Here is a 12,846-nt window from a genome sequence, read left to right as displayed (position 1 = left end):
ATAGAGAAGTCAGATTGAAGTGCTAATCTGAGAGATGAGATCAAATTTGGTGTGAAAGTCGGTGTTCAAGCCGTTAGATATGTCTAGTATGCGGTTAAAATATGGTCTAGAACTCAAGAGAGGAGTTAGGGCTAGAGATGTTGATTTGAAAATCATTAAGTCCAGAAGATTGTTGAAACCTCGATAATAATTAAGTTCTTCAAATAAGAGCACAGAAGGACAGAGAGAGGGCTGTACCCACCTTTAGAAGTCTAAAAGGCACAGCTGAAGACACAGATATTAGACCATTTAATCTTTGTTAACAACCTCATGAGATATATGCTAGTTTTCTAATTTTACAGGCGAGTAAATCGAGGCTGAGAGAGATGACTTTTACATAAAGTTGTATAGTTAGTAGTTGGTAGAACGGGTACTTGAGACCGGTCTTGATGACTTCAAAGCCTATAGTAATCTGTTATATCTCCCAGCTTACAAAAGGGAGAAGAGCATTTCACTAACGAGTACGTAGTTTTTGGTGCTAGATGAATTTCTAGAATGTTTGAAGGCCTGCAGGTGGCCCCTGGATTGTTAGTTCTGTTGCTGTCAGCGGTGGTGGAGAGAACAGTGCTGTGGTGGGAGGATGATGTGCATTAGGAAGGGTTAGTTGAGGGGGAAGGTCATGGAGTGCAGTCACTCCAAAGTCCTATTTCATGAAGTTTGGTGGTAAAAGGAAAGAAAGACAGAGAGGAGGAGCTTGAAGGACTATAAACTGTTTTTTTTATTTTGTTTTTGGTTTGGGGGTGGTGCAGAAAGGTCTGAGTAAATTTCGAGTTAGAAAAAAAGAATCAAGTCAAGAGCATGGGATTGCATCAGGAGCATGGTGGAAGGATAATGTCCATTAATGTCTAGTAATACAGTATGAGAGACAGAGTGACTATGTCATTTTTATTTAAAGAGAAGAATAATATTAGGGGTGATGGTGTTTGAAAATCCTCTCAGCAGTGAGGTTGCCTCCTAAGAAAGTATGTGTGAGACGTTTGGGGTTGGAGTCTTGAGGACAATTGAAAAAGGCAAGGGAGTCAAGGTGTGTTCTTTTCAATTATTTAGCTTTTAGAATGGCTGATAATTAGAGGGTGTAATGATTGTTTTAAATTAATGAAAATTTCAATTGATAAATTATGAGGAAACTTTTTTTTAATGAGTCACATTGAAATACATTTGTTCTGTAGACTAACTGCTATAATCCTGAAGATAAGGTTCTTAACAGTTATTACTAAGATGAAACTTTTCTGAGTCAGTTGTAATTTGGGGAAAAGTATGCCACATTTTACACTATTTTGATTGTCATTTTACAATACAGAATAAATATAAACAGTGCCATTAATTATGTACGTACTTGTCCTGTATTGGTGAAGTATTGTCATTTGTTGTTTCTTTTTCCTTTATGATATATGCTTTGTAGATAAATTCACCAAAGATTGATATAAACATAAAAATGACTTTTTATATTCTCTTGTTTATTATTAAGCAGAAATCAAAGAACAATCTGCAGAAGAGGATGCTGAAGGAGAAGTGGACAACAGCAAACAGCCAATCCCAGTCCTTCAGCGTTCTGTGTCTGAGGAATCTGCAAGCTCCCTGGTCTCTGTTGGTGTAGAAGCCAAAATCAGGTTAGAGAGTGAACACAGCTGGATTGGAGATTAGCCTCAGGAGGAAGGGTAGTGAGTTGACCATAGAGAAAATCCAGAGTACGAGCTTAGGATGTCAATCTGGATGGAATTTTATTATTTTGTAGCTTTAAATTTGAGGCTGATACCTCTGTGTGTAGTTGGGGTAGAGTATGTGTGTGGGCTTAGGTGATATAGAACAGAGCGATAGCCTAGCATGTTCCTCTACTCTCCTCAGACCAGCACAGAACATTCCCAGTATGCTATTCCTAGTAGGAGAAATAACTCTGAACTTTTAGCATACGGATTGATTTTTGATATTTACCTGTAAATTTAAGTTTATACACTTGCCTCTTACCCTCTCTTCATTCTTTTAAAAAAAGAAATACAGGACCTTATAATCCGTGTATAATTCAGCTTTGAATTCTTGTATTTTTTTAGACCTTATTTGAAAGACATGAATAAAACTATGAAATCATCCATCAGTTGAATATTCGCATCTTCTTGAAATGTTTTCTTTCTTTTGCTTTGGCACACCTCCCCTCCTCATTTTATCTTTTGCTGGCTTCTGCGAGACTCCCCACGTTTATAATGTTGGAGTCCTCAGGTCAAAGTCCTCAGCCTGTGTGCTTTTATCTCTACTCACTCCCTGGGAACTCTCATTCAATCAGATAGCTAAATCCTGTCTGTGTGCTCATGAACCCCACATTTATAGTTCCAGGGCTGACCTTTCTCTGAACTCCAGACTCTCTGCTTGACATCTCCATTTGGAAGTGTACTAGACACCTCACCTCTGTAACACATCCAAAACCACTCTTGATTCTGACCCACCCCTGCCCCAAAACTCCCCAGGATTTCTCCATTTCAGTACATAATACCAATATTCACGCAGTTGCTTAGGCCAAAAACTTTTGAGTTAATCCTTGATTTCTATCTTTTCTCATATCTTATATCCTAAAGTCCACAGATCAACTTTAGAAAATACTGTAAACAAGTACTTACCTCTTAACTTGCCTACCATCTTGGTTCAAGCCCTTGTTAACCTTAGTCACCTTTTAACTGCTCTCTCTATTTCTTCTCTTTACTTCCTCAGTCCAGATTGTTCTTAGCACAGTTGCAAAAATGATCATTCTAAAATGTAAATCAGGTTTCCCCCCAACTCTCTTTAATGACTGTCTATTATATTTAAATTAAATATTTAAATGATATTTGAAATTTCACATCCACACCATGTTTTACAGGTTGTGATCTGACCCGGGCTGCCTCTCTGCCTTCTCTTGTTACTTCCTGTGCTGCCATCACATTTGCCTGCTCCTTGCCTCTGATGACACACACTGATTGTGTTTCTGTCTGAGGGCCTTAGAGCTTGCTGGACTCTCTCTCATGTGGCTTACCTCCCCCAGAGACACCTTCCCTAAGGACCCTGCTTATAACAAAGTGTCATGTTGTCTCAACTTAGTTTCAGTCAGTTTAGGAAGGGAGCACATGATTTGAATCTGGGTTAGGGTATACATGTATTCTTATACTGTTCTCTACCCCTCCCCTCCTATGTGAGGGAAGGTTTGAAATTTTTCAAAATAAAAGAGTAGGATGAAAAAGAAGTAAAACAGCAGTCCCTACCACATTTTACCCCCTCATCCTGCTTTATTTTTCTTTGTAGCACTTATTATTTCCCAACAGCTCATTTGATTATTGTCTCCCTTGCTATCTTGTGAGCTCTGTGAAGGCAGTACGTTTTTCTGCTTTCTATTGGATTGATATTTTTTTCTATTGATTATACATTATATTTTGTTTCTAAGATTGTTTACCTAACTTAAGATTCAGACCTCGTGTTTCTTTACCCTGTTGAATTTAATTTTGAAAGAATTTCAAACTTATAGGTCTGATCGATTTCTTAGTCTTAGCGCTTTGTCATCCTTTCTTATCTCTTTGCATCTGTCGTCTAGCATTTCATTTTCTAGTAGTTTTAAATATATCCTTCTTATTTCTGTTTTCTTTGTCTTGGCCCCCTTTTTTTTTCACATTTAAAAAAATTGAGGTTTAATCTACATACAGTAAAATTCACCCATTTAGTGAGTTTTGACAATTGTACATAGTCATTTAACCACTCCCACCACAAGATAAAGAACAGTTCCATCATACTAAAGAAATTCCTGATGCCTGTTTGTTGTCACCTCTGACCCCAACTTCTGCCTTTGGCAACCACTTACCTATTTTCTGTCCCTGTTGCAAAGTTTTACCTTTGCAATAGCATCGTATAAATGGAATCATAAAGTTCGTATCCTTGTGATTCTGGCCTTCTTTACTTAGCATAATGCATTTGAGATTCGTCTATGTTATTGCATATATCAGTAGTTGTTTCCTTTTTATTGCTGATTAGGATTCTACATTATGGAGGTACCTACCACAGTTTGTTTATTCATTTCCTAGTTAAGGGATTTTAGAGTAGTTTCCAGTTTTTAACAATTATGAATAAAATTGGTATGAAAATTCACTCACAAGTTTTGCTGTAAGCATAGGGTTTTTATTTCACTTGAGTAAATACCTAGGAGAGAGAGAATTTTAAAGGAAAATGCCAGAGTGTGTTCCAGTGTGGCTGTACTGTTTTACGTTCCCATAGCCGTGTATGAGAGTTCCTGAGGGAGAGTGGACGGGCAGGACATTTCTTGCTCTGATTCAGCTTTTCTCTTAGTAGGCACTGTGTCCCTGGGTCTTGGGGTTGGTGTTCTCAGTGATCCCACCATTGCCCCAGCTATGGGAGACCTGTAATGATCTGGGTCTAGGGCATAGTCTTGTTCCTCCTCCAGGGTTAAAGGTCACTCCACCCCCCCCCCCCCCCTCCATTCTAGTCCTCATCCATAGTTGGTCTTTACCATTGCAGGGTGGTGTTTTGCTGTCTTTCTCCTACTTGCCTAAGGCTTTTGTTCCCCATGGAAAATGAGGGAGAAAGATCAGGATGAGTCTTTGTGTCTTCCCCATATCACTGCTGTTCCCTCTCCAGGCTGGTACCGTGACTGGCACATCCTCAGGGCTCTTTATTATGCCCCGTGTGTGGTGCACGAGCACCCGGGGAGGTACACGGAGAGAAGCCTGTGAGTGGGTTAGGATTCCCTTTGTGTCAGTGGGTCACGGATGGTCTGTATTCTCACACTGTCTCACGCTTGGCCTTTAGCAATTTGTTAACAATTTTCCCTGAATTCTTCTTGTCCTGCTTGTATGACGTCCAGTGGCCTCTTTTCCAGGTTAAGCAAGTGCTTGTGTCTCGTCTCTTTTGGAAGTGCCTTTCATTCAGTTGCAGGTGAATTGATTGCCCTGCAACTTCTGCAATTTGATGGGTTCAAGAAGAGTGAATTTGTAGATTGGCAAGTTTCTGTTGTGAAGGTGGGAACACTGCTCTTTGTAGCTCTCTACATCCAAAGCAGAAGCCAGAAATTTCTCTTCCCTCCCCCTTTTAAAGTTAACAATATAATTTACTCTGAGATGTTTGACTATCCTTACTTCCTGTATCTCTTGCAGCCTTTCCTAATTCTTTAATAGTTTGAGTACTTGTCTAAAAATATTTTCACTGTGGGTCTGTTGTGTGGCAAAAATTCTGAGGTCTTATAAGCCTGGAATAATTTTACTACACCTTCACATTTGAGTGATGGTTTTGGATATGAAATTGAAGGTAAGATATTTTCTGTCAATACTTTAAAAGTATTGCTTCATTTTCTGATCGTGATGTTAGTCTGATTGTTGCTCCTCAAAGATAATGTTTCTAGGGGAAACAAACCAGAAATGGGATATGCTGAAAGAAATGTAAACTTAATAGCTTAGAGAAAATTATAAATAAGAAAATTATAAAATTAATAAGATACTGGCAAAGGATACTGGTGGTAGTATCTTTTAGGCAAGAAAAAAAAATTTTTTCCTGTTTGGCCTTATTTTTCTTGAAGTAGACCACATTTAATTGTGTGTTTGTGTATGTCTCAGTATCAGTGGGCAACAGTTTATTATGAAATTGAAATAGGTAATATCGGAAAAACTTAAATAGGTAACTTTCATAAACAATAGGGCATTAGTTGAGAGGCTCAACATGAATTTAAGTTAAAAAAAATCACCTAAAAAGATTATAGATTATTTCTATCACCTGTTAATGTAAGACATTATGAAAGTTCATGGAGTAGATACTACAGAGGTAATGGTGGAAACTTTAATGCCTGAGAAGAAAGATTTGGGTATAGCAGCCATGAATGTATTATGAAGAGAAAATATATCCAAGAGGAGTAGTTCTTTAAATTCTGTACTTTATAAGGGTTCCTTATTAGGCATATATTCTATAAGTGTATATTGTTTTTTGTCCTTTAATTTTTTAAATGTTTTTTTTTTAATTAATAGATTTTACTGTTTAGAACAATTTTAGGTTTATAGAAAAATTGAGTAGATGGTACAGAGAGTTTCCATCCCCCCCACCCCTCAATTTCCCCTATTACTAGCGTTGTGCATTAGTGTGGTACATTTGTGACATCTGATAAACCAGTATTGATACATTATTATTAACTGAAGTCCGTAGTTTATATTATGGTTCATTATTTGTGTTATATACTGCTATGAGTTTTGATAAATACATGATGTCATGTATCTGCCATTACGGTGTATCATACGAAATAGTTTCACTGCTCTAAAAATCCCCTATGCTCCACCCATTCATCCTTTTCCTACCCCTATTAAACCCTTTCACTAACTCCGTTAGTCACTAACTGCTTAACCCAGTAACCACTTAAATTTATATTTTTATATCTTTCCATGTGTGTATGTGTGTGTTTGGTATATATATCATGCATAAAGAACATTCCATCCACTGGTTAAATAGAACTTTGTCACCACTTGTTTTACAGAGCTGGTATGTAATTGAGTGTTCATTAAACTCTGCCTTCTTCCCCAGCCTTAGCTTTACTTTCTTTATTCTTTTTTAATACTTCAGTTTTTTGAATCAGATTTTTTTTTTTTTTTTGGTGAGCAAGGTCGGCCCTAAACTAATACCTGTTGCCAGTCTTCCTCTTTTTGTTTGAGGAAGATTGTCACTGAGCTAACATCTGTGCCGGTCTTATTCTATTTTGTATGTGGGATGCCACCACAGCATGGCTTGATGAGTGGTGTGTAGGTCCGTGCCTGGGATCCAAACCTGTGAACCCTGGACTGCTGAAGCAGAGCGCACGAACTTAACCATTACGCCACCGGGCCAGCCCCTTGAATCAGATTTAAAAGAAAATTGTTTTTCTAAGTACAAACTAGAATCTTTTTAGTTTGGTATGTTTACTACTTTACAAATCATACTGTGGAAAAGTAGAGTTTCAAATGTATAATTGTTATTAAACTTAGTTATTCTTATGGTATAGACATATATAAAAGCTTAGCTTGCACTAAAGACATAGTATTTAATTTTAAAGCAGAAATATCTGTAGTTGTCTGTCACTTAAAATAGTTAAATAAAACTGCTTTCTCCTTTTCTGTCTTCCTTACGTTTCATTTCTACCAGTGAACAGCTCTGTGCTTTTTGTTACTGTGGTGAAAAAAGTTCCTTAGGACAAGGAGACTTGAAACAATTTAGAGTAACGCCTGGATTTATCTTGCCATGGAAAAACCAACCTTCTAACAGGAAGGACATTGATGACCACAGCGACGGAACCTGTGAGAAGATACCAAACTCAGCACCACGAAAACAAAGAGGACAGAGAAAGTAAGCAATTTTGAAATTAAATGGTTGGAATGGAATAAGACTTGATATAATTTATTTTCACCACAATGTTCATGAATATATAAGGAGTTGTTAATGAAGATTTTCTCATGTTTTCAACATTCATAGGTTCGTATGGATGCTGTATGACTCACCATTAACCCAACAAACACACTTTTTCTCAAGATTTCTTATTTTAGAAAAAGTTTATCGTATAAGTGTATAAACAAAATCACAAAAGTTAACTTTTAGAAGAAAACTTTAAACAACATAACATAAACCTAGACGGAGTTCATGCAATTTACTATTAATGGAAAGAAGATAAAACGATTAATGAAGTCTTTCTTTTCTTCCTCTAAGTTTTTAATTGTTTGTAAGAGTATAACATAACAGAATAGCAATAGCAAAGTGGTTTTCACTACTCGTATTCTTTATGTGTCATTTATTTATTTATTTTTGTGGTTCAGAAAATGTTGAGCTGTGCTGTAAACTCTTATTATAATACAATGTTAACTTTCTTTCTAAGTAATTGTATTCTGAGAATGCCTTTTCTAAGATTAAAGAAGATGCTCTTTTTTTAATGAAATAAGAATTTACTAAGATATTTGTATAACTATATACGTGTGTCTATATTCATGGACATTATTATTACCCAAAACTCTTATCTAATATGTTTTCTTTTGGAGTTAAATTTTTTTTATATGTTGTAGAGTTTTGTTTAAAGGCCATCCTGATATGTGGACCGGCTCTGGTAGTTGAGGGAGTAGTTTCTGTAGTCGATGAGAGAAGTGTAAAAAATGTAGCTTGGAAAGCTAACCAGCTCTGCTCCTTGAGGATGATGATGTAATCATCCAAGTGCTTATGTGGCTTTTATCCAAATTTAAGTACTAAGGCATTGTTGTGTTGTACTTATTTGATTGGCTCCTTCTTTTGGGCTGCTGCCAGTGCCTTGAAGACCTGAAGTAGGAAATGAAACAATAATAAGAAAGAGAATCTTTTGAAAGAATTTAAGGTGGAACAGCTTAAGGAAGTTTAGAAGTACTGTGTTTAGAGAGTGGTAATGTTTTAAAGGCCATAGCCAGATTAAATATAAGAGCTTTACCTTTTGTGATCGATTGAGTGCTCACATCCTAATAAAATATATCAAAAGTCCAGCAAACTTATAATGTCTATCAGTAATTAGCAAATTTAATGGCCTACACGGGGTTAGATCTTATATCCTCATGTGCTGCCTTGAATAAAGGCAATTATATGAACACTTGTTCTGGGAAATACAGTTGAGCTTCATTTATTTACTTACTTTATAAATTAAGTGAATTTTTAGTGAAAACTTTTATAAGCTAAGATAATTATGTAAAACTAGGCTTGGTTTAATGGAAGTCTTTATATACACTTATTGTTTACCAAGTTACTAAGTAATGATAACAAGCCAGTTGGTGGACCTTAGGAATAAAGCACATTTATAAAATTTGGAAATCATTTAGGGGTAGACAATTAATTTAGCTTGGTAATGATTTTAAATATTTATAAAGTATGTTACTAATGAATTATAAACCAGATAAACAGCTGGTTTAAATTAAACCAGTTAAAAATTTTTTTAATTTGAAAAGGAGATTTTTAAAATAGTTTTCCTCTCTTGGTGCACTAAATATAAGAATATATAATCAAGGATTCTTTTTCTCTTTCCTTTTGTTTTAGACTTAAAATTTTGGGGGGATATATTTCTGCTGACTTCTCCTGATGTTCTTTCCTAAGCTGGGCTACTGTCATCCTAAGAGTTGACACCAGCATCTTACTGATATGGCATATACATAAAAACTGGTTGTAAAACTTGAAGGTGATATTTGATTAAGCTGCTGGTTAGGAACTGGTTAGTAAAAAACTGGTTAATCATTCCATTGGTTTTTTTTTATTTTGGTGGGGAAGATTGGCCCTCAGCTAACATCTGTTGCTAATCTTCCTCTTTTTGCTTGAGGAAGATTGTCGCTGAGCTAACATCTGTGCCTGTCTTCCTCTATTTTGTATGTGGGACACTGCCACAGCATGGCCTGATGAGTAGTGTGCAGGTCCGCACCTGGGATCTGAACCCACAAATCCCTGGCCGCTGAAGCAGAGCATGCGAACCCAACCGCTACACCACTGGGCCAGCCCCTCCATTGGTTTTTATACCCATTCCCCCCATCAAATACTGGTGTAAAGAAAATATGTTAAAACAATACATTAGTCTTTATAGATGAACTCTTAGTCTTTTTTTCCCTCCCAATAAAATGACAATGATTAGTAATGAAGAATATATTCATAGGAATGGAGATTATATTTATAGGAAGGAGTTTGTTCTCATTTTACTGTGGGCATTTATAAAAATGCGAATTTAAAGTTAGCATAGCATGCCAAACTTTTTGAAAAAGTGAGTCTATGCATTTCTAATGCTGAACTTTAAAAATACTGGTTATTTTTATATGGTTTGATATTTAAATGTACTTATTGAAATATGTTAATACTTTTTTTCTTTCAATGATTCCAGGTATAAAAAAGTTTAGTACCCTGGTCATTGTGCTGATTTTCTCTTAATAGGAATCATGATAAATATCCAGCATACAGAAGTGCAGTGAGTTATGATCTATATTCAATAGTGATTTAATCCAGAATTATGATCAGGTTAAATACTATGATATCAGGAGAAGATTAAAGTTTAAGTGCCAGTCATCTGATTTCCCATATTGAATGTTTAAACACAATAGTAGTCATTGGTTACTTAATGATCTCAATTAATATCTGAAGTAGAGGGCCTTGAAAGTCTGAAATCTTCCGTACGTTGTATACCTTATTCAGTGTTCATTTTTAAATTGTAGATTTTGCTGTTACACTATCTTCCTTATTCCCCAAGCCACTAGTAGCTATTTTGTTTTTGCTTTTTGCTTCTGATTTGTGAGGTAAAGTCTTGGTAGAGAATTCTTGCATCGTCATGCCACAGACCAGCTGTCGAGATTTGTCGAGAGGACCATAAGAAAGCTCCAGCTGACACGTCCCACTCCCACTCCCACTCCCTCCCTCTTCACGCTTTGTAGTGGGTTTTCATTTCCCCTGGGAAATAACCTTTCTTTACGTAAAATTAATGGCCAGATCTATTGTGGTAGTCCTCACAATAAAGCAAATGAAAATTTCTGATTTGATTGATTTATGTTTTGTAAGCATTTAACTAAGGCTAAAGGGAATATTCATTTTTTGTGATTAAAATATGGTTCCTGTTAGAATATTAGAGTGTCAGTTTTTTAAAAAATATATAGAATGGCAAAATAAATTTGCAACTGTAATTTTTAACACTTCCTTATGGATTTGAAGACTTTTTAAAGTTTTACATGATAAAATATAGCAATCCACTGTTATATTGTACTATGAATGATAACAGATGTATTCTAAAAGTTGTTTTAAGACATTTATGCCTAATAAATTAAAATTGATTTGACAATTCATTATATTTGAGTTGTGATAAAACAAAACCATTTTCTACTTGTTATCACTCTCATATCTATTTTATTTTATTTTATTTTTCCAGAGAACGATCTCTTCAGCAGAATATAGTATCTTGTGTAAGCGTCAGCACTCAGACTGCTTCAGATGATCAGGCTGGTAAATTATGGGATGAACTCAGTCTGGTAGGCCTTCCAGATGCCATTGATGTCCAGGCCTTATTTGATCCTACAGGTATGAATTGGTCTTCGGTGATAACTACCTCTTGATTCTGTAAGCATTTTAATTTTAGTGAATTCTGAAGTAAATAGTAAATACTTTTCATTTAGAATAAATACTTTTCATTTAGAAATAATTACAATCACACTGTAAAAGATGTCATTGTTAGGTATGCCTGCTTAGGTTAAATAAATTGTCTAATTATGTTTACCTAATTTATTTACTAGCTGCACAGGGCCAATACTGGGCTGGATGCTTTTATAAATATTTGCATTTACTCTTGCGTAGATAGCAATGCCATGGAGATCTGACAATTGAGGAAAGAAAATTTTAAAGGAATCTCTGAGAATTTGGGGAACATGGCAGTCTGGGTCTGTTTAATGTAGGGGTAAAGGGCAATAGATCTTAGCCATGTGGGTATTCTGTTGTAACAGTTTAGTAACCCATACTCCTGATACGGTGCTGTTGGGATTTTGAGTAAATTTCATTCTGCAGTTGAACTGCATGTTGATTGATAGTGGTTCAGTGCTATGTGATAGAGAATTTAAGGACTGAGCTGTTATTAACGATTGATGTGGGCTTTTGGTGTGGGATGGAGCAGAATAGAGGGTGTATATGTACCTTATTTGCCATACATTCTCTTGCTTATGAACAAAGTATTAAATAATGTTCTTTCTATTTTATGTAAAGATACCAAATAAAATATCTTATAGTAATATTTAAATAAAATGACTAAAAACTAATTTTTTTTGTTGAAGAAATAATCACTAATTCAAACTTTTATCTGCATCAGAATCACCTGGAGGGCTTGTTAAAACATAGATTTCTGGACACCACTGCAAGAGTTTTTGATTCAGTATGTCTTGGTTGTGATCTGAGGTTTTGCATTTCTAACAAGTTCCCAGATAATACCGATGCTGTGGTCCAGAGACTGGACCACCTTTTGAGAAGGGCTGCTGTAGTGGTGCCACAGATATGGGATACCATTGTGTATTTACACATTAGAGTTGATTTGGGGGTTTTATGTCTTTACTTATTAGTGTTAATGTATTTAATGTTTATTCATTTGCTCCTTTTCACTTGAACCATTTTAGGCACTTGTTGGGCTCATCACCGTTGTGTGGAGTGGTCACTGGGAGTATGCCAGATGGAAGAACCATTATTAGTGAACGTGGACAAAGCTGTTGTCTCAGGGAGCACAGAAGTAAGTAGAAGAAAGATTAAACCACAGCTTTATAAATTTACTCTAGTTAACATAAAGGTTCACTTGCAAGAATTATTTATTAAATGATTACTATAAAGTAAAAACTCTTCAAATAGGAAATTACTAATTTATATCCAAGAATAGTTTGTACAGACCACTAGAATATAATGTTAAGTTGTGCAGTAAATGTAAATCTTTAAAAATATTTTACATTTAAATCAGAAATTAAAATTTTTAGGAATGAAAATTACTAATTATACTTATGTCCATGTTGTTATTCTTTAAGACGAAACTATTTGATGAAGGTTTAAAATGAGAGACAGATTTGACGAGATCTTTAGTCCACAATGTAGACTAGCTTTGTTTGATGTTTTAAAAATTGATTAAAATATTTCTTTTCAATCAAGTTGGCAGTTCAGTTTGTCTTTTTGGCACTATCCCAAAGTAATATCATGTACACAGTCTCCTGTCTTTCAAAGCTTTTACTGTGATTTTCATGTAATTTTGAAACGAGCACAGAAATAAATGCAACATTTACCTTCCATCTATAAAGGCAACAAACTCTCTGAAGTGAAATTGCTTTGCTGCTT

The 12,846-nt window shown here is 35.5% G+C and overlaps 1 protein-coding gene across 13 annotated transcripts in view; it reads left to right on the top strand.

The window, feature by feature from the left end:
• KMT2C (lysine methyltransferase 2C) overlaps positions 1-12,846 on the top strand; it is a 277,698-nt gene that overhangs the window by 95,948 nt on the left and 168,904 nt on the right. For 12 of the 13 annotated variants that reach the window (XM_087433406.1, XM_087433446.1, XM_087433401.1 and 9 more), the window contains 4 exons: positions 1,508-1,649; positions 7,165-7,365; positions 10,919-11,067; positions 12,147-12,256. In XM_087433406.1, the coding sequence (XP_087289532.1) occupies positions 1,508-1,649; positions 7,165-7,365; positions 10,919-11,067; positions 12,147-12,256 (602 nt within the window). The remainder of the gene's footprint in view (positions 1-1,507; positions 1,650-7,164; positions 7,366-10,918; positions 11,068-12,146; positions 12,257-12,846) is intronic. The other variant, XM_087433390.1, reaches the window with a different exon arrangement.

Source organism: Ceratotherium simum, chromosome 1 (assembly GCF_057802395.1).
Source record: "Ceratotherium simum simum isolate JZ-2026a chromosome 1, ASM5780239v1, whole genome shotgun sequence".
NCBI lineage: Eukaryota > Metazoa > Chordata > Mammalia > Perissodactyla > Rhinocerotidae > Ceratotherium > Ceratotherium simum.
This window is presented reverse-complemented; position numbering and strand designations above follow the sequence as displayed.